At 44.3% G+C, this 23,198-nt stretch overlaps 1 protein-coding gene across 5 annotated transcripts in view; it reads right to left on the bottom strand.

The window, feature by feature from the left end:
• Positions 1-23,198, bottom strand: part of CEP112 (centrosomal protein 112) — a 288,186-nt gene that overhangs the window by 178,445 nt on the left and 86,543 nt on the right. For all 5 annotated transcript variants that reach the window (XM_065563658.1, XM_065563656.1, XM_065563660.1 and 2 more), the window contains one exon: positions 16,636-16,715. In XM_065563658.1, the coding sequence (XP_065419730.1) occupies positions 16,636-16,715 (80 nt within the window). The remainder of the gene's footprint in view (positions 1-16,635; positions 16,716-23,198) is intronic.

Genomic DNA, 23,198 nt, shown 5'->3' with positions numbered 1-23,198 from the left:
GAATGGACATGAGCAACACATCCCAAAGAACAACAGTTACAAAAAGGTAGTTAACAGTTTTTTCTTCTTTGAGTGTTTGCTCATGTTGATTCCATTCTAGGTGACTCACAAGCAGTATCAATGGAGGTGGGCTCGGAGTTCACGGTCTTGCAGCTTGCAGCACTGCTCTGCCAAAGCCAGCGTCGTCTCAAGCTTGCTAGATAAGCGCATAATGAGATGTGAATGTGTGGACAGATGACCAGGTAGCAGCCTGACAGATTTCCTGGATCGGCACCTGCACCAGGAATGCCACTGATGACACTTGAGCCCTAGTCAAGTGCGCTGTCACGATCACTGGTGGAGGCACCTTCGCCAGCTCATAGCAGTAGCAGATGCAGGCAGTGATCCAGGAGGAAATTCTTTGAGCAGAAACTGGGTGACCTTTCATTCTGTCTGCCATCGCAACAAACTGCATTGACTTACAGAATGGCTTTGTTCTATCTATGTAGAAGGCCAGCACCCCCCTGACGTCCAGGGTGTGTAGCTGCGCCCCTCATTTGATGCATGAGGCTTTGGAAAGAAGATGGATAAGTATAGGTCTTGACCAGTACGAAACTGGGAAACGACCTTGGGCATGTACATGAGGCCATGTGGCCCAACAACCACAGGCAGGCGTAAGCCATGGTGAGCGGGTGGCTCTTTACATGGGAGATCAGGTCCGACATGGCCTGAAAACACGCTTCCAGAAGGAAGGCTCTGGCTCACATGGAGTCAAGAACTGCCCCCAATGAATTCTATTCGCTGGACTAGCGTTAAGGTGGATTTTTTCTCGTTTATTAACAGGCCCAGGTTGCAGCAGGTGGAACACAGCAGATGGAGGCTCCTCTGCACTTGCTCCTGAGACCTGCCCTTGACGAGCCAGTCGTCGAGATACGGGAATATCTGGACCCCTCAATGTCTCAGGTAAGCAACCAGTGGCCCAATACATATTGTGAACACCCTAGGGGCCGATGAGAGGCCAAAGGACAGCGCTATGAATTTAAAATGGTGTCTGCCCGCTATGAAACGAAGGAAACACCTGTGACCTTGGAATATAGAATTCTGGAAATAAGCGTCCTTCAAGTTGAGGACAGTGTACCTGTCTCCCAGATCCAGGGAGACCATGCAAATCTGCAACTTTCTGAAAGACTTGTTCAGGCAACGCAGGTCCTGAATGGGTCTCAGACCCCCTTTTGCTTTCGGTATTAAGAAGTAGCGTGAATAGAAACCTTTTCCCTTCATGTCCCATGGGACCTCCTCCACCGGCCCCAGGTGCAGGAGGTTCTCGACGTGGAGTCGCTCTTGAGAAGGGTCCCTGAAGAGGGACGGTGAAGGGGGCGGCTGAAAATTGCAGGGTATAGCCCCAAGATACTATGTCCACCACCCAGCGGTCCGAGGTGACCCTTCACCAGGCTGAATGGTCAGGACAAAGACAGTCGAGGAAAGAACAAGCTGGATCCGGGAACTGACCTTCAAAACGAGCGCTTCTGGCCCCTGGGATTCTTTCCCGGGCCAGGCTGCACGAGTGAGCAGGAGGAGGAAGGGCAGCAGCGACTAAAGCTCGTGTCTCTATCCCTTCTTGCAGACCCCTGACGAGGCTGCCAAGGCCTTGGCAGCAGGGATGGCCAGAACTGCTTCTGTGCAGACTGCGGTGTATGCATGCCCAGCGAGCAAAGGGTGGCCCGAGTGTCCTTTAACCCATGCAGCCTCGCATCAGTGTGCTCCAAAAAGAGACTGTTCCCATCCCCCGGATAGAGGTCTGCATCTTTTCGGACAGGCTGGCAATCTGAAGCCAAGAGCTGCACCTCATGACCACCACTGATGTGACCACGCTAGCTGCTGAGTCCACCGTGTCCCACACCATCTGGAGAGAGCACCTAGGCGCCTCAATGCCCTTCTCCACCAGGGTGCCAAATTCCTGGGCCAAACCCTGAGGGAGGGACTCCTTCAACTTACAAAGGGAGTCACATAAAAATTGTATCTGCCCAAGAGGGCCTGATGGTTCACCACCCGGAATTGCAGTCTGGCTATTGAATAAATTTTTCTCCCCAAAAGGTCCAGTCTTTTGGCCTCTATTTTTGGGAGTTGACCTGGCGTGCCCCTGCTTGTCCTTTTTGTTGGCCGCAGAGACAAACAGCGAGACTGGAGGTGGGTGGGCATAAAGGTACTTGAACCCTTTGGCCAGGACGAAGTACTTCTTTTCGGCCCTTTTGGAGGTGGGAGGGATGGACGACGAGGTTTGCTAGAGGGCCGTGGCAATTTTCAGCACCCCGTCATGCACTGGTAACACAACACATGCCAGGGTAGAGGCAGAGAGGACATTGAACAAGGTGTCTGCCTGCTCGGCCATCTCCTCCACCTCTAGGCCCAAGTTCTCAGCCAACCGTCAAAGCAGGGCCTGGTGTTCTTTAAATTCATCCAGCGGGCTGGCCCTCGAGAGTCCTGCAACTGCCTCGCCCGGGGATGAAGACAACAACTGTCCCGCCAGAGGAGTCTCTGGGGCATCATCCTCCATGGGGGAGGGGGGTTTGGGTGGGCACTGTCTCCTGTACCCTGACCTCCGAGCAGGTCACATGCACCAAGCCCGGTGCTGCCAGCTGTTGCTCCGATGTGGCATCAGATGAGCGGTGCGAAGGGGGCCATCGTCATCACCAGCATTCCCCACGCACTCCAATAAGGCCACTGTGCTGGCCACTGCCCATGCTGCCAAGGTGGTGCCATAGACGTCAACGCAGCCTCAGGTGCCCAATCGTGCCAGTGGGGTCTCGGCAAGGGGCTGACCAGCCCTTCCATGCTCAAGGAATCCCCTTCCATTGACCATGGCGGGGCCATCGACGCCTGTGTCTGCCTGCTGATTGTCGCTGCCAGAGACCAGTGTTTGGAGTAGGAGGATCGGTGCCGGAATCAAGGGGACTGGTGCTGGGGCTGGGGAGACCGGAATCACGATGGGGAGTGCTCTCACGGGGCAGGCGACCAGGATCTGCGCCGAAAGGATGACCAGTGGGAGGGCAAATGGTGCCAGTAGCTCAGAGACCGGCGCCTCACCGTAGGTGATCCGTGTCAAGAGGGCGAGTACTGCGATCGCAGTGCCAGTGACCGAGGGCGAGCCCCAGAGGATATGGGTTGCAACACAGGAGATCTGCGGCACTGAGATGGAGAGCGCGGCCTTATCTCGGGGATCGGTGGCGGTCCACTGCCCCCTGAGGGGACTCAGCGGCTGGCTTGCCCTTTGCAGTTTCCACAGCTGGCCCTATGGATACTGCTAAGGCAAAAATCTCTGACAACCGTGCACATGGGCATGCGCACACCTAGAATGGAATCCACATGATCAAGCACTCAAAGAAGAATGTTTAGTTGAAAAGATTGCACCTGTAGAGGCAATGTTACAATACTCTCGTTCTCCCACATCATTCCTTTCAAATTTGTTTTCTTCAACCATGTTTATTTGTGGAAAGTGAAAAATTGTAGGAACATTATGATTTTAGCAGTACAAGGAAAATAAGTAATGTTAATTGGTTCATCAGGCACTCAAAGTAGAAAAGTTTTGGATTAGGACCCACGACTGTTTCTGGGGTATGTAAGTAACCACCACTATACTCTGTTCATGAGGGAAGCAGCTACAGCACAAAAGTTGGCAATGCCAATATTACACTGTGAAGACAGAAGGTATGAAGTCTAAATTTAAGGTTAACTTTATTTTCACACTTTCATACACACCTATAAAATATTACCTAGAGACTCTCTCAAGGTGAAAGTTCTATGTGGCTGTGCAATCACAAGCATATTCTGGATTCCAGACTATTACTGGCAACCTGGAGATCTGATCCCCGGCAAGAAGAAGATCTGAAGATATACTTTGTTCAGATCTTGAAAAGGCAGCATAAATACTAGCTCCATGGTTTATATAACCCACTCCACCTTATTCTTTCCTTTCACCTCTAGTTATGTAAATATACTTGCAATAATTATGGGCCTGGAGGAGAAAAAATATCTGGAAAATGTCCTTCAAGGCAATTGCCTTCATACAGACTCAGAATGCTCCCCTTTAGTATTCAAAGGATTGGAGCTCATATTATTGTTATTGCTTCTCACCTTTATTTTTCTGATGTCTTTACAGCAGGGGTTCTCAAACTTAATTGCACCGCGAACCCCATCTGACAACAAAAATTACTACACAACCCCAGGAAGGGGTATTGAAACCTGAACCCACCCAAGCCCCGCTGACCTGGATGGCAGGGCCAAAGCTGAAGACCGAGCCTTGCCGCCCCAGACTGGGGGCCTGTAACCCGAGCCCCACTGCCCAGGGCTGAAGCCGAAGCCTGGTCCCGCTGCCCAGCACCAAAGCCCTTGGACTTTGGCCCTGGGTGGTGGCGCTCAGGCTTCGGCTTTGGGCCCAGGCATGGGGCTTGGGCCCTGGGCCCCGGCAAGTCTAACGCCAGCCTTGGCGATCCCATTAAAACAGGGTCACAACCCACACTGGGGTCCTGACCCATAGTTTGAGAACTGCTGCTTTACAGAATGTGGATGATGTCAGCATTCCAGTGTCATATCCTGTGGTGTATCCCCATTCTGCTCCTTCCATTTGCACTGCATAGATTTAATTTCACTTTCATCTTTGAAGTCTAGTGACCATTTTAAAGCTGTATTTTGTATGCCAGTATGGACTGATGCCAACCCTGGAAGTATGTGCATTTTTACTGGCAGAAAGTGAATAATTGGCACTGGACAAAAGTAATTTTAATGTGAAATCCTTGGCATATCATTGGTTATAGATTCTACCCTAACATCAAATTGTCAATATTTGAATTTTGAATATAACTACGTATTTATCAACCATGAGAATTGTATTTCTACACTGAACATACAACACCTCTGGAGTCCCGTGAAAATACTGTGCCTACCTCATTTTAATCCATTTCAATAAAATTCTTAATTAGGGTTCAGTTTTTTTAAAAAGTTCTTGCAGTCAGGAATCCCCCCCCCCCCCCGCTTAAATAACTACTTCATACAATACAATTTTACAAGACTGGGAATGGAATGGCCTGGAGTTTACCATGGTATTTAGCACCAAGAGAAACAGTACAAAGGAAAGGTAACAGTTTAGTGACATTTTATGGTTACAGGAATATAGCTCATCTTGCTCTTTATTATGAGTAACACACTGTTGGTTTTGACAGATACCCAGTAAGTATGCCCCATCTTGGAAAGAATAAGTAACATTTCCAATGAATGCATCAGAATGACTAAAGCATTCAGTATTTTGGCATTTTTGATCAAAAATCATTTGCACACCAGAAGTTATTTTTGTAAATAGATTTTTTGCTAGAAATATAACAAATGGACATATTTTCTCCTACCAGCCAAGGCAAAATAGTTTAAAATACTGTAAACTGCATATAAATAAGACAAGTAGAATCAATGTATTATAATAATGTGTATAAAAAGGAAAGATTCAGTTTCATAAAAACATTCAGACTGTGTATATTATAACAGTAAGGAAATGAAGCATAGTCATACTGAGTAGCGAAGATTAGGAAACAACTTGATACTGTATTTCTTTATGAACAATAACTGCTGGCTATTTCTCTTAGTTTAAGGAAAAAACTTCATTCGTTTAACTAAACTCAGCAATAACATTTACAGGCTAAGAAGTATTTTTCACTAAAAAATTGGATTTAAACAAAATTATTCATTTTTAAATCTAAATAGGCCATCCCCAGCCTGAGACGTTCTACTGTAACCAAAAGCATTATTTTATATATGGTGATGGTAATCATTTATATAGTGCTGTAAGTTTACATGGAGCTTTGAACACAGTCTCTGCCCAAATGATTTTATAATTTAAGACAATGGGCATCCTTTCCTGACAGAGTTTGGCCAGAGAGAAACCCATGGCAGACAGAGTGTACTCGAACTCTACAGTGGAGTTGGATTTTGTGAGGGAACAACTTCCTATAAAACCAAGGGCAACTCGCTTAGTCTATCCTCTCTGCCTCAGTTCACCATCTGTAAAACGGAGGTGATACTCCTCTAATACACAAGGATGTTGTGTGAAGATAAATTCATTCAAAGATTATGAGTTGCTCAGATATTATGGTGATAGAGGCCATACAAGTATTTTAGATAGATAGGTGTCCAGATCACCAGTGGAGACATAGAGCAGGGCATTAGACTGTTGTGAGAAACTATTCAGGCTACAGTTTAGTGTTAGGCTAGGTCTACACTACCCACCTGAATCGGCGGGTAGAAATCGATCTCTCGGGGATCGAATTATCGCGTCTCGTCGGGACGTGACAATCAATCCCCGAATCGACGCTCTTACTCCACCAGTGGAGGTGGGAGTAAGCGCCGTCGACGGGGAGCCGCGGAGGTCGATTTTGCCGCCATCCTCACAGCGGGGTAAGTCGGCTCCGATAGGTCGAATTCAGCTACGCTATTCGCGTAGCTGAATTTGCATATCTTAAATCAACCCCCCCCCGTAGTGAAGACCTGCCCTTAGATGAAGATAAGTAAACCAAATTGTCTATTTCTCATAGGGTTTTTTTCCTTGCATACAAGACATTTTCATTAGTAACAAAGGTATACAGCATTTTTCCTTTTTAAATGTCTGTGCTTACTTGGCCCATAGCTTAGAATGTTATAAATAGTAATAATACCTTTTCTCTTATTTCCCCTTACATTATTCACAGTAAAAACAACTAGAAACACGGGGCTTTAGTCTATTAACGTCCACCTCCAATAACATACTATTATGATACAATCAGCATAAACGGACCAGGAAAACAATCCCTTGTCCTAAATAAACAAACAGATAGTAAGGTTTTAGCTATAGGACAAACAAATTTTACATTACCTTGTAGGAAAAAACCCTATCAACTTCAGCTAGAAGGAGATGGCTGACAAGTAGTGCCTGTATTACATATAAATTAGGATTACCAAGACTCCTGCAGCAGTTTTAAATATTACAGAGCAAACCCTTTGCAAATGTATGTTTCTGACCTCAGGTATTTAATGTAATTCCATGAAAACAACTTGAGTGAAGTATGATGTAAATTTGAACTCAGTAGAAAACTGCATTAAAACTATGGCATACTTATTTAAAGTACTATATCTTTAGATTTGTAGAAGTTTACTACTCCACACTCTGTCTCAAATCACTTTTACCATGAATCTACCTGGATGTGTTTGAAACTGCAACAACAGTGCATGCTGTCACACCACTAAAAGATCCCCAAATGCCTACCATTTCCTTTTCTATGCATTTCCAGTTGACTAGCTACTTAAGATGTAATCCTGTGGCCATTTCAGAATCAAAGTGCATCCAGATCAAAGAACTCTATGAGAAACCACTGACACACCTACTGTGTTCTGAGCTGCAATTCCACAAGGCATGGTTTCTATTGAAGAGGGTGAATTTTTTTTTCCTCTCACAAGGGGAGATAGAGTTGTTTTATAAAGGTTTACTCTCTCTCTCTTTTAAGGGACTAGCTTGTAATTACTTACTTTCATTCCAAAAATACTCAAAGAAACACTGCAAACAAAACATTTCTCATATAGAAGTCTAATATAACAGTTGGATCTTGCTGATTTGTACTGAGAGCTGGGAGACCCCATTGTAAGTTACAAGAAGACACAATAGTATCACCAAAATCAACGAGGAGTCCTTGTGGCACCTTAGAGACTAACAAATTTATTTGGGCATAAGCTTTTGTGGGCTAAAACCCACTTCATCAGATGCATCACATCACTTTCCAAAGCTATACTTTTCACCCATAAGAGCTTTGTAGCTCTTTATGTTATCCAGTAAATGAGGGGCCATATGGGAACACCTTCACAGGCAGCAACTCCTGGTGAGCTCTGTTGCCAATGGCCGGCAGTGTGGTAGATGTGCCAGCCACTGCCTCATCAGGGGAGGATGAGGAGGATGCCCGTGGGGGCACCGGATCCTCCTGTCCCTCTAGCTCGCGGAGATCACCCTGCATGATGCACCTTCCATGGTGCCAGGAGAGGCACCGGTTTCCGGCCCCGTACCGGTCACCACTGCAGCCTTTGTGCCGGCCTTGGCACCAATCTCGTGGCTTCGCAGAGGCTCCCAGGCTACAGATGATGATGGAGGGGCCTGTGCCTCTGATACTACTGATAGTGATCTGGACCCTGCACCCTGGACTTGGTGGTAGGCTCACCAGGTCCAAAAGGGCCTTTGAGCCGGTGCCTGCCACTGTGGTGGCCATGACATCATAGGCAATGGCTGCCCCTCCTCCTGTCTCGATCGGTGCCGAGAGCGGTGAGGGTTCTGTCTAGATTTGTATGACTCCACCTCTGAGTCCGACGATGATTCCGATGTTGTTGACCAAGGTGGTGCAGAGCGAGATAATGCCAGGGAGTGGTGCCAAAGCAAGGGCAAACGGTGCCACATCATAGCTGACTTGCCCTTGGAATGCACAATGCTTCTTTGTGGTGCCAGGGCCAGTGCAGGGGACTGTGCTTTCATAGGGTGAAGGGAGGGTCCAACTCTTCCACCTGACTCTCTCGCACTGGGGATTCCACGAGAACCGGACTCGACGGACCTCCCTGCGAGGCCGGAGTCGATGGTGCCAGCTCTGTTGGAGCTGGAGCAGGGTGTCTTGGAGCAGGATGCATCCCACTAGCAAAGCCTCACTCCTCTGCTCTAGTGGGAGAGCGACCTCTGTCAGTCGTCTTCTTCTTGTGAGGCACCGGCATATGGGAGCAGTGCCGGGCACTCGCACTGGAGGTGGTCTTTGGCGCCAGGGAGTGGCAGTGCTGAGTCCTTTCTCGGCACCGCAGCCTCTCTTACAGAGGTCAACGCGTTCCACACCGAAGTGCTGGGCTTGGGGTTAGACGGCGCCTGTGCTGGCTGGGGGAGGAAGGCTGACTCCATGAGGAGCAATTTTAGCCAAAGTCTCTATCCGTTTTAGTTCTTGGGCCGAAGCCTCTACAGATTTTACACTTATCAGTCTGATGGGCTTCCCCCAAACACTTCAAACAGAAGTCAGGTGGGTGTCCTCTGGGCATAGGCTTCTGACAGGACCCACATGGTTTGAACCCCTGAGACCCAGGCATACCCTGGTCCCTGGGAGTAGATGAATGTGGCGGTGGGGGGGGGGGGGAACCCCCAATTGAAACTTATCTTAACTATAAAAATACTGAAACCTAACTAAACCTAAATTAGCTATTTACAGATACAACAGGAGAAAGTCCAGTAGGGGATCGCTTGCCATAGCAAGAGAAGAGAGCAGCTCCAATGACCTTCACTGGCAGTAAGAAGGAACTGAAGAAGCGACTGGTCAGCAGGGACCTATATACACCTCCATCAAGGCGTGACTCCAGGGGACTCCACGGCCAACCCGAAGGATACCACTACGGGGAAAACCTTTCGACGACTGTGAACGCAGCACACACACACCTACTTGAAATCGCCATGAGCAAGTACTCGAAGAAGAATAAACAATTTCATTGCAATACATTTAGGCGAAAATAGTTACAGTGAATGTGCTCCCCACACAAATACAAAAAGATATACAGTATAGTCAACCGAAAGCTTGGAAGTTCTAGTTTAATAATGTATTGAGCATTTTGAAATATTCCCTGTTTATTCCAAATACTTAAGAGATTATCTGAATAAAGACATATAGACTTTTGCTTTGTGCCTATTCTTACTGTATAAAACCATCTTCAAAAAGCCCCTATCCATCTACATAAGTAACACTAACATTTGACTGAGCAGTTTTTAGTAAATAACTTCTGGTTTGTTTCAGAATAATCTTTGCTTTTTTAAGAAAATGATTTCTGTAACTTTGAAATAGATAGGCAAAAATTAAATTGGGCTAAAACATATGGAAATAGTATTCTACATAATCAAAAGAGGAAGAAGCAAAACTTGTCACACTTACATCTGCTGTGTGTAAATCATTCATACACCCAGAAAATACTGGGTTTGTTGTATATTGAAAATTTGATCAAGATGAAAACTCAATGAAAAACTTAGTTGGTGCAATATATCTGTCTCTTTTCAGAGCAGAGTGTGCCAATTCTCTGCACTGTTTCAGTTATCTTTGAAAAAAGGAGAAAGAAAGATTACTTACTAGTAACTGTAGTTCCTCGAGAGAGAGATGCCACTGCACATTCACACTAGTAGGATGTACTCTTGGCACCGCTAAGCTTCAAAAACTTTATAAAGCAGTGTCCCCACTCAAACTATAAAAGCACAACCTCACAGAGCCAAGTATTTGGAGATAGGTTTCTAGAGGCCATGTGGTCCCCCTACTGCCTTGTTTCCTTCTCTTAAACCCCAGAGTCCTTTGGTGAGTAAACTCCGAGGAAAAGAGGAAAGTGGACATAACACAGTGGAATATACACACGCAACGCTCTCAGAGAAAAAATGGTTACCTACCTTTTGTAACTGTTGTTCTTTGAGATATGTTGCTCATGTCCATTCCATGGTAGGTGTGCATGCGCCCATGTGCGCAGCCGTTGGAGACTTTTGCCTTAGCAGTACCCGTAGGGCCGCTAACAGTAGTACCTCTGGAGTGCCGTGCTCAGGGCGTGGTATATCAGACGTCACCGGCCCTGCGCCCTCTTGGTTCCTTCTTGCCGACAACTCTGACATAGGGGCAAGAGGGCGGATAATAGAATGGACATGAGCAACACATCTCAAAGAACAGTTACAAACAATAGATAACAGTTTGTTCTTCTTCGAGTGCTTGCTCATGTCAGTTCCATGGTAGGTGACTCACAAGCAAAATCCCTGGAGGTGGGCTCGGAGTTCACAGTCTTGCAGATTGGAGTACTGTCCTGCCGAAACCAGCATCAGCCTGAGCTTGCTGGGTCAGTGCATAGTATGAAGCGAACGTCTGGACAGACAACCAGGTCACTGTGCAGCAGATTTCCTGGATGGGCACCTGAGTGAGGAAGGCCACCAATGACGCCTGCGCACTAGTCGAGTGAGCCATCATGATCAGTGGCGGGGACACCTTTGCCAGCTCATACCAATAGCGGATGCAAGCCATGATCCAGAACGAGCTTCTCTGGGTAGACACTGGGCAACCCTTCATCCGGTCCACGACAGCAACAAACAATTGTGTAGACTTACGGAACGGCTTCATCCTCTCTATGTAGAAGGACAGTGTCCGCCAGACGTCCAGAGTATGCAGTCTGCGTTCCTCATCCACATTATGAGGCTTCGGGCAGAGGACAGGTAGGTATATGTCCTGACCGATATGGAACTGGGAGATGACCTTGGGTGGACGCAGCTGGACCTTGTCCGTATAGAATATTGTATAAGGCGGATCAGATGTGAGCGCCCTGATCTCAGATACCCTATGGGCCAAAGTTATAGCAACCAAAAAGAAGGCCTTCCAAGAGAGAAGCAGAAGGGAGCAGGAAGCCAGGGGCTCAAACAAAGGCCTCGTGAGCCTGGACAGCACAAGGTTCAGGTCCCAAGGAGGGACCGGGTCCCAGACATACGGGTAAAGGTGCTCCAGACCTTTCAGGAACCACGCCGTCATGGGATGGGCGAAGACCGACCTGCCGTGAGACGGAGGCTGGAAAGCCAAAATGGCCACCAGGTGCACCCTGACTGAGGACAGCGTCAGACCCTGGAGCTTAAGGTGCAGTAAATAGTCCAAGATCTCTTGCAAGGGGGCCTTCCGCCAAGGCCCAACACATGAACCGCTTCCACTTAGCCACATAAGTAGCCCTGGTGGAGCGTTTCCTGCTGCCCAGCAGGACCAGCTTGACACCGCCAGAACACTGCCGTTCTTCCACGCTCAACCACGCGGAAACCAGACCGTCAAGTGCACCGCCGCCAGGTTCGGATGCAGCAGATTCCCATGATTGTGGGACAGCAGATCCAGCTGAAGAGGCAGCTGCAACTGGATGGCTACCGAAAGACTCAGGAGCATGGTGAACCAGTGCTTATGAGGCTATGCCGGGGCTACAAGAATGACCGTCGCTCTGTCCTGCTTCACCTTGAGCAGGATTCTGTGGGTTAACAGCGCCGGTGGGAAGGCGTACATCAGCACTCCCGACCATGGAATCAGGAAGGCGTCTGACACAGAACCCTTGTCCCTGCCCAGCAGAGAACAGAACACGTGGCACTTCCTGGGGAGTTCCTCACCAGCGGAAAATTAGGCTGACCACCTCTGGATGGAGTGAGCATTTGTGGCAAGATGAGAAGGATCTGCTGGGCGATCCGCCAGGACGTTCCTGGTTCCGGGCAGGTGGGCGGCCCCCAAATGAATGGCGTGCCGCACACAAAAGTCCCAGAGGCTGAGCACTTCCCGACAAAGGGCCAAAGACGTGGCGCCGCCCTGCCTATTGATGTAGCACATTGCGGCAGTATTGTCCGTCAGGACCTGCACCACCTTACCTTCCAGGTGAGGCAAGAAAGCGAAGCGCGCCAGGCGAACTGCTCTGAGATCCCGGACATTGATTTGAAGGGTTAGGTCGTGTTGCAGCCAACGGTCCTGGGTGTCGAACTTGCTCAGATGGGCTCCCCAGCCCAGATCAGACACGTCTGAGACCAAGGTGAGCGAGGGCGCCGGGGTCGCGAAGGGGACTCCCTGCAGCACTGACTTGGGATCCCGCCACCAGTCCAGAGACGAGAGAATGTGGCTCAGCACCGCGACCACTTGGTCCAGGGGGTGGCTGCTGGGAACGTAAACCGAGGCCAGCCACGCTTGCAGGGGCCTCAGATGAAGCCAGCCATGGCTTACCACGTAGGTGCACCGGCCATGTGGCCCATCAGTCGCAGGCACGTGTGGGCCATGGTGAGCAGTTATCTCTTTATGTGGATGATCAAGTCTGACATGACCTAAAATTTTTAATTGTAAATGTCTTTCGCAACAGGTTAAATTAAAAAGCATTCTCCCAGTTATTCAAAAGGAACATCCATTAACTTTATCAAGACCAAGATCCCAGTTCACGATAGGTTTTCTCACTAGTGGAGATATCTTAACTAGTCCTTTGAGGAATCTTACAATAGTGGAATGGCTGAAGAATTTTCAATTGCCAACTGAAAACAGTATGTTGAGATGTCAATAGATCACTTTGAATGGTGACAAGGAAAAGCTCAGACTTCAGATATAATACTCCAGAATAGATCAAATTGGGGCACACCTGGAGACAGATTATCTGTTGCCCATAGAAATAAGTTCTTTTCCATTGCTAGGGAAAAAAAGTAATTGAACTGTTCTGTAACCTACTCTTTGAGATGTTTTCTACATGTCCATTACACTGTAGGTGTGTGTGTGTGCCTCTAGAACAGTTGTCAGAATTTTACTCTCTCCGCGGTACCCACTGGGGCAGCTCTCACTGCATGCAGGTATACAGGGTGGAGTCACCTCCAACCACCACCGGGTCCTTTTAGACAGAAAACTCCAATGCCGAGGGGTAGGAGGGCAGATCGTGGAGCAGACACGTGCAACACATCTCGAAGAATAACAGTTATGGAACAGGTCGGTAATTATTTTTTCTTCTTTGAGTGATTGCACATGTGCATTCCACTCCTGGTGACTCACAAGTCATGAAAACAGATGACGGGATCAGAGCCTTTCTGAACAGGGATTGAAGGACAGCCCGCCCAAATCTTGCTCCATGTCTAGCTTGCAAACAGGAAAACAAGTCCAAAAATCTTTTTTTTCTTTTAAACACAACTAAAGCTTACTATCCTAAGTATATTGAAGACTAAACTAATTATATAAACACATACTATATTTACAAATGCTGGGACAGAGACAGAACTGTTTTGGTACTGAACAGAGTTCCAACAACCGTCACAGGCAGTAAGAAGGAACTGAGGGGGCTTAGGGGAGGCTCTGCCCTTTCCACCTTCATGCAGTGATGCACGGCAGCAATGGGAGCTTGAGCCACCCAATGGATACCTCTGAGGGGAAAAAGTTTTCAATGACCCTGTGCTGGGCTCACCAACACCAAGATTGGAATCCACATGTATAGTCACTCGAAGAAGAACTGTGCATAAGAAGCTGAGGTGACGCTGTTAGATGATGATTTAGATTGTAAACTCTCTAGAGCAGGGATTATCTCTTATCTATGTTTTGTACAAAGTCCAAAACAATGGAACTCCAGTCCTAACTGGGGATCTTTGGGTGTCAATATAAATTATATTTATAAGATATGGGGGCTCTCTCATCACAGCTCCAGAAGATCTCAGTACCGTCACTGACCTGTCAAATCTAGAGTACTCAGAAGGATACTGGTCTAATCTGATTTTTCTGATCACCAATAAAAATAATGGAATTAGTGGAGAAGTATGAAGGAGATCTTTGCTTCAGTCCAATAGAATGCATCAGATACAGTCTCTGTCCTCTCAATCTGAAGCAAAACTGAGGATGCTTTGCAATGCTCCTTGTGGAAAACACATCTATGAAAGATTTCAAATTTATCCAGTTCTCTTTATCTTTTAAATCAATGGGATTATTTACAGATTAAGGTACTACTCAACACTATTAAGAATGGCTGGCCCTAAATTAACATTACATGTCAAAGCTTTCAAAACTGGATATCTCAATATGTTGGAGTGTTCAAATTACCACTTAGGTGTAATAAAAGGGCTATTTATGTTCTTAAGTGTTGATTTGAGAATCCAGTTATCAGATTTAAACAGCCCATTAAACTGCTCAATTTTGAAAAATGGACTCCCACATTAAATTCTAAACTCAGATGTCAGCACGTGTCTTCACATAGCTTGAAAAATTCACTACTGAATTAGCATGACAGTGAATTTTCAGGACACGTAGCATTTCAAACTACACATCTAAGACTAGAATCCAGGCCTCTGTCTTTAATTTTGGCCCCCTGTGCTTAGACTTTACACTTTAGATCAGACACTACAAAGGTTTACACCACACTAGACTAGGCAGTCTACTTTGTTCATTAATCATTGACACAATGGGCTACTTAGACTGTGAAAAGTTGTCATATGAGATGTATTATGTCAAAACAATTGAAATGTATGTTTTAAACCCAGATTCTGCCTCCAGATACAAGGCACAAATCCTGGGAAATCACTTACTAGATGCAATATGACACAAAATGAGCTCAAATACAGCATCTTAGATCCAAATCAGCCTTTTTAAATCTAAGTGATACAAATTCTTATGATTCTTCCCTGAAAATGTTAGTGTGTATTTCCAGTAGTCACTTTTTAGTGAAATAAAATGGATAAGTTAACCTCATCATCTTGACTACTGCAACCTCCTCCTCTCTGGCCGCAACAAATTCCATCTTGACCACATATTTCCTTCCAAAATGCTGCTACGCAGATTATTTTCCTGGGCCAGTGCTTTGATAACCCTCCACTGGCTCTCCAATCTCCACCATAGCTAACACATATTATCAGTCTTCATTTTAAGGATTTCATGGCATATCCCTGCCCTACCTGTAATATCTTATACAGTATCAAGACGTCAATACCTGCATCCGCTGTGCAATTGATTCCTGCCTGGCCCGCCAATTTGTAAAATTTTCCAACAAGGACCTTCACGCTTTCTCCCATGATTTCCCTTTTGAATGGGAGGAACTCTGTACAGAAATGTACAAAAGTACCATATTTTCCTTCTTCGAATCCCTCCTTCCAACTCTCCTCTATCATAATGCCTACTACAAACTCAACAACGGAACGGAAGATGATGTGGCATGACGGCTGCTATCATGCAGATTGCAACAGAGGGTCCTGTGGCACCTTTGAGACTAACAGAAGTATTGTGAGCATAAGCTTTCGTGGGTAAGAACCTCACTTCTTCAGATGCAAGGCCATGCAGATTGGTATTGTTCCTCAAACTCCCCCAGTCTATTTGTTGTATCCGCCTCTTGTGTTTCATCTTATACTTAGATTGTACTCTCTTTTTGGGACAGGAACTGTCTCCTTTATATATTTCGATCTTATATACTTATATAATGCTCATCACTGCAATATCTGAGCACGTCCCAATTATTAATATATTTATCCTCACAACAGGTCTGGAGGGTAAGGAAATTCCCCAGGGTACTATTATCCCCACTTTACAGATGGGGAACTGAGGCACAGAGACTAGGTGACTTGCTCAAGGTCACAAAGGAAATCTGTAATGATACAGGGAACTGAATCCAGGTCTCCTGAGTCTCAAGCTAGCATCTTAACCACTGAATCCTGTTTGTACAGTACCAAGGGGCACAACTTTAGGAACTACCACAATACAAATAAACAACAACAATACATGAATATTTCAATTGTAACTTGATTCCCCTAATGAATGTCCACAACAACTAATCTTCAGTAAGGAATAATGGTCTGCAAACATGTCAGTTCTAAACTGAAGCTGGTTTGAGTTACTTAAGGGGAAAAGAGCATCTGAAACTACTAACTTCTATTTTGTTACATTCCTATCACTTAAAACCAGATGAACGGATTTTTTTTTAAATTTTTACAGCTGACTAATAAAACCCTAAAAATAAGGTTTTATAATGGAAAGTTGACCCAAACTAAACTATAGGAGTGTTGTTATAAAACACAAAGCATATGGTCTACTTACTGAATTTGAATAAAAACATAGAGACATTTAAAGAAAGAAATTATTCTTTATCACATGTTTCACTTACTTCAAAGCCTCTTCCAGTTTGCGAATTTTCTTTTGAGCATCCCCTCTCTCTTTATCAAGGTCATTTTGGAAGCCATGAATCTACCATTTCAAAGAAAAATTTTACATTTTAGCTACTACAGCATGTGACCAACAGAATGATTAAGCATTATATCAGTTTTGAACGTAATAAATTAGTTTCGCATAGGTTTAGATAAGAAGTTGTTGAAATATAATCAACATATGTAATGTGATGTTTCCACAGTTCAAACAAAGTTTAGGGACAAAATTAGCAGCAGGCTGAGACTATCAGAATAAAACTCTCTCTACTAGTGTGATTTTTCTTCCTGTCCAAAGAAATGTTAAACTTCTAGTGTTAAAAATACAATAACTGTATTAAAAATAACTAGTTTTTTCTTTAGTATTAATTGCCAGTATGAGGATACCGAGAGATCATGAAATAAAGGGTAGATAAGAGATACAGATTTGTCTGAACCATATCTTACACAAAGCATTTTTAAAAAATAAAATTAAATGGGTTAAAGCTACTTAAGCATACTAGCCACAGTATAATATACATTCAGATACTATGGCATCCAAGAGCAGTTGCCCCCGTGGAAAGAAAAGATACAGAGGAAGAAGAGAACTGCACTACTCTAGAATTCTTCACCCTCATTGAAATAAAAAGTGAGAGTGATTCAACAAGCATGTGAGAAAGACTGCATATACTCTTAGCTACATGCTTCAACAAGCACAAGATAAGTCAAGGTTTATTAATCTGTTCTCATTTTGAAATTCTTGGGTACTGTAATTTTGCAGTGTATGTGAACTGTGCATCTAACCTTAACACCCAAACAAATGCACACCCATAATAGTTTACAGAATCTTTAACATAAATATAACTCCTCAGTCAGCCAATATACATACATAACTATACATATATATGTACATACACACAAAAAACAAACACCCTTGCCCCCTCACATGTACAGATTCCAGAAGATGTGTACAGACACACATGCTTACTCTATCTTAAAGGCTCCATTTCTCCTAATTTCATCTTTTTTAAAATCTATTTAGATTATAAACTCTTTGAGGCAAGGACTGCTTTAAATGTTTGCACAGCATCTAACACATTTTGGATGCTAGTATAATAGAAGTAATAAATAATAATGATTAAAAAAAAAAGACTACTGACTTCTGGGTGCAATGCAAGCTGACAATTTTGTTCTTGTAAGGCCTTACATGGTATAGATCCTAGCTATCTGAGATCACCTCTCTCCCTGTAAACCATTTCAGAGCTCCTAGGCTGTTTCTAATATGCCCTACCTTTTAGTGTCAGGTGGTTAGTAGCAAGTTTTAATCTGTGGAGGGTTCTTTACTCTGATTCTGTTGGACCAACAGGGGGAAGTGAGTTTCAGAGTTTGTCAACCTTCCAGGCATGGTACAAAGCACATCTATCTGTTCACACTGGTTTTTGCCTAAGGCAGATTAGGTGTCAAGGATTTTTTTTTTTTTTGAGCATTGTGAGGTAATAGTGTAGAGATGTTACCCTCATATCTATATTTTCTTTGTGACAAAGAGTAGTGGTAAATTTAGGGAGTGGTCTTCTAGCACCCAATTATTTGCAGCATGATGTTTGATTAATATGAATGTTCTCAGAGACTTAGGAAATAGGTGCACAACTCTATGCATACCTAATTGAAGAGATTGCATGGTTCTGCATAAATTATGATTTTATTGATAGTATAGAAGAATTGATATTAGGATAAAGTGGGCATTAAATATTTGTTAATTTCAAAGTAGTGAGTGTGATGAAATTACATCAGAGAGAGAAAAAGAACAGATGGAGCAAACAAAGAAAATTTGGTTTATAAAGTACAGAAGTCTAGAGTGGCATTGAGAACGTTTAGAAGCAATACATGTGCCATCAGCTAAAAAGTGTTGTGAACATGTACAAATGATGGGAAGTCACAGCTCTGGCTCCACAAAGCACTCTGTAGTTCTACAGAAGCCTCCAGGGAAAAAAAAAAGAAAATTCAATAAACCCCCACACCCTATAAACTTCTACAATGTGAACCACAGGAATCCAGTACATTTTAGCTGATTTCATATTGCAAAAGTATTTGCACAACATGATCAGAAATCATATCTCTAGAAAATATCTAGGCAAGAATCTGTATTTGTATCAATGACCTTGAATGTCTATAACAAGATGCAACTGACACACTCCAACATAGCATACTGATATCTCAGATGAAAAACAAGAAATGAAAAACATAGTTTAAAAGACTCACTGGTAGAAAGTTTCAGTACAGAAGCTAACTGTGTGGAAGTCAGAGTATTTAGCTGATTTGGAACATTCTCAGAGACAGAGGGATTTTCCATTAGGGTGGTCAGAAGTCAGTATTTACTGTCCTAGCATATTATATATGTATAACAGCTGTTACAAGAACTGCTCTTGATAATATTGTATCACAGTTACTACACTTAGCTGCCTGTTTGGAATACAAGGAGATTATTTGTAAAAGGCAGGTGTTTCCTTTACTTGTAAAACCATTTAGCCTAACTGGTTCCTGATTTAGTAGATAAGTATCCTTAATCAAACAGTGACATTTAGGGTTATTACTTATTATTTGTTTGATGTTCAACGATCTTAACAGGGAATAGTCACTATAGATCAATAAAGGTTATTAGATACTGGTATGTATTTAAGCGAACAGATTATAACTCATAATGCATGCTTCCTTTACTCAAAAACAGGCTATTGTTTTTAGTATTTTATAGGCGAATCAGTCCTCTATTTTATGGGCGTATGTAAATAACATGGTTCACATGTATTTTTTTCGTCTCATCTCAAAGATTTTCACAGTACACAGTTACATCAATGCTTCTGAACATGTGGACACCTGTACTGATCTCTATCAAAACAAAAGTTTTTCACATCTTGTTTATTATCACATAGTTATATAATCCATCCTGAAATAAGCTTTATCTTATCTATTTCAGGAGTCAAAGGGCATATTCCCTAAGGGATGGGATGACAATAGTTGTTCTTGACCTGAAGCTCTCAAGAGGTATCACAGAGATAGAAAGACAAAAGAAAGCTGAACTGAAGAGAGAGTAAAATATATGAACAGGCTAGGAAGTAATAATTCCAATTCAAATGTGTGTGTGTATATATATATGCATATGTGCACACATATATTTTGACCTGGTTCTGCATCAGTTTAGACTTGAATTGTTCTTGTAGCAATGACAATTGTTTTGGTAATCATTCATATTTTTAAAGAAAATCACGTGTGCCATTTAAAAACACGACTCGTTTATTACATGCAAATAACTTCATTAAAATATTATTAACGTTGCAAAATCAAGCACTCTAAAGTTAGGCCGTTTTAGAAATGCCACCCACCCACCACAACAGGCGGGGGAACTTGATGGGGCCAGGGGTGAAGAGGACAGCCCCACAGCAAGAGAGAAACACACACTCATTGAAGCTCCTCCCACCCTCTTAGAGTCTCTGGCACCCATCGGCCAGTTGTGGGAGAGGGGTGCTGACTGGTCCACATCCCCTAGCTCTAGGGATTTTACCTGGAGCCCAGGCCATGTGCAGCCTCTTCTAGCTCCATTCCTTAGAATTGAGGCTGCCTGGGATGAGACACTTTGCCAGTGGGTTTCCAGACATATTTGCTGACAGCAGTGGAATGCTGAGACTCAGGGAACTCGGGCTCCATTCCAGGCTCATCTAAGCATTTCCTCCTAAGCCTGATCCCTTCTGCCCCATCCCCTCTAACCAGTACTAGTCCATATTACACCACTGGCTCCTCATCCCAGTCCCATTCTCCTCACCTAGCCAGCTCAGTCTCCATTGTCCACACTTCTGATCCAACTGCCAGTCTATTTGCTCAGCAAGTCTTAGTCCACCCCTGCACGCCCCCGTCCCCATCTCCTCCTCTCCCAGTTCCTGTCTCCAGTCTTCCCCGCCCCACTCCTTGTTTCCAGTCTTCTTGTCCAGCCAGTCCCAGTTCCCTCCTCAATTATCCATTCTGGCTCTCCCCCTGCCCACGGTCCCTGTCCCCATCTCCCTTCACAGGCTTTTCATCCAATCTCTATGTCATCTTCGCCCACCCCCCCACCTCCAGGTTCCTTAACCCAGTCTCTTTATCCAGCTAATACCCAGTTCTCCCCCACATCCCAGCTCCTTCTCTCCTCTTCTCCCACCCTATTGGTTCCTAGTCCCAGTCTCCCACTTAGCTCCTCATCCAACCTGTTTCTCCCAAATCACTGGCCCTCTGGTTCCCCAGTCTTTTCCCTCCCTAGCTCCCACACCTAGTCTCCTTGCCTTGCCATTCCCAGTCTCCATCCCCAGCTCCCAATCTGTCTCCCTGCCAGCCTCCAATGCCAGTCTTAACCCCACCCCCCGACTCCGTGTTCCAATCTATTCCCTTAGCCTCCCCCAGAATGCTCTAAATCCAGGTCTTGTACCCTCTGAATTTGAATCATACAACTTTCTCCTCCATACTGCCTTGCAGGGGGGATAAGAGCACAGGAGAGACAGACTCCCTGCTCTCAGTTCTGGTGCCCAGACCAATCCCTTACAGGAAAAAAGTTCAGCTTTGCCACTGTAGCCCTGAACTATATGCTCAGTCACCTTTTAGGGATGGCATATTCCCGTCCTGTCACACATAGGAGCTATGAGTGGATTGAGCAATATTAATTTTAATAGTGCATGACCAGTCTAGTTAGCACTAGGAACTACAAGAGGTTTGAGCATACTCAGTCAGGACAAAATCTCTAGATTAGATTAGACAGAGAAAAAATATAGATCCAACATGGCTACTCCTCTCACAATGACATCTTGTTTATCACCCTCAGTCTCTCACTCTCCCCTACTAGAAGGAGTTATCGGGTGCAGCCAAAGACTCTTGTAATTCCAGCATAAACATTCTGTAGCCAGATACTGTCCAAATTACGCCAACCGACCCTCGATTTTGACCTTCAACATTCTTATTATTAAATTCTCGGCTCCTTCTTCACTAGCTAACTTTGCCAGACTGAATTATGGGGTTTTTTTGCACATGCAAATGGAGTCTAGGATAACACTGAAACATTTCCACTTGTGATGCAAGACAGGATTTGAACTTTGGGCAGGTCTACATAGCCCCACAGTCTGGACTACAGGGGCATTAGGACTAGCTTATGTGAACTAGGTCTGAATTAAAAAGTATCTGTTTTGCATTAATATAGTCCTAAAAGGGGTAGCACCTTTTAGGACTACGTTAACACGAATGAGGTATGTTTTAGACACACACCCACAGGGTCTGCCCATTGCAGTTACAAGACACCATGCTACTGCACACGGCAATTCACACTTCTGTACTGAACTGTAGGGCTATGAAGACAAGCCCTAGTGTCACTATAGTGATCTGAAAGAACATGGAGTACTTGTGGCACCTTAGAGACTAACAAATTTATTTGAGCATAAGCTTTCACTGTGACGGGTTGGATCGCAGAAACCCCTTTGGGAACTGCCAACTGATGTGCCAAGACTACTTCTGCCCCTGCTTTCCTGCCCTGGCAGCTTAGGACTCCAGCACCCTGTCTTGTTGAGCCAGACACACCAGTCTACTCCAACACAGACCCAGGGTCTGAACCACATGCCCCAAAGCTGCAGACTTAACTGAAAGCAACTAACAAAAGTGTTCCTGTCTTTAACACTCAGATGCCCAACTCCCAATGGGGTCCAAACCCCAAATAAATCCATTTTACCCTCTATAAAGCTTATACAGGGTAAACTCATAAATTGTTTGCCCTCTATAACATTGAGCTAGCAAACAATGCATCATTTAGATCCATTGTTCCTTTTGTTATAAGTAAATGAAGAGTAGTTCACTTGTAGCTGTATTTCAATTCATTCACATCATGAGTTTGTCACTAATGCTTAAAAAATAAGTCATGCAAGTCCATTATGTAAACTTTTATACATACATTCTGTTATTAATCACTACATCAGCTGAACACAGCTTTGACTTTAAAGACAAAGTCATTAAAAAAACAGTCATGTGGAATAATTAACTCTTGCAATGAATGACTGTTTCATGTCAACATTTTTGATGTTTAAGTATAAAAATTTGTACATATTGGCAAAGTGCTGCAAGATTAAATATGCACTATAAGTGCTAAGCACAATTTTTACAAAAAAAAATCTGCTCTCAAAACACTACCTCTGGAAGATGATAGAGCATATGTATGGGTACAGGTAAAAGGTACAGTAAGTATTTGTTGGGGGAAATGCTAAAATATCAATAGCCATTTCAAACTCCCTCTCTCTTCTACTAAAGCAATAGCAGAGAGTGAAAAATCACAATAAGAACAAAAGGAGTACCTAATAGGGCCCTGTCTGCATCCTCTTCACTGGGGTGAATTTCACCCTAAGTGAATTAAATAGCAGGCATTAATATGTTTCGAACCACAGACATTATACTTCTGGAAAACATTTTAACAGCTTAATCCTTGTTTAAAAGCTATTTACTACTAGACAAGCTTTTAGGTTTCATCACTTACATACCCCCTTTCTACCCA

Source organism: Chrysemys picta, chromosome 12, assembly GCF_011386835.1.
Source record: "Chrysemys picta bellii isolate R12L10 chromosome 12, ASM1138683v2, whole genome shotgun sequence".
Lineage (NCBI taxonomy): Eukaryota > Metazoa > Chordata > Testudines > Emydidae > Chrysemys > Chrysemys picta.
The sequence above is the reverse complement of the archived record's forward strand: the minus strand, read 5'-3'. Positions and strand labels throughout refer to the sequence as shown.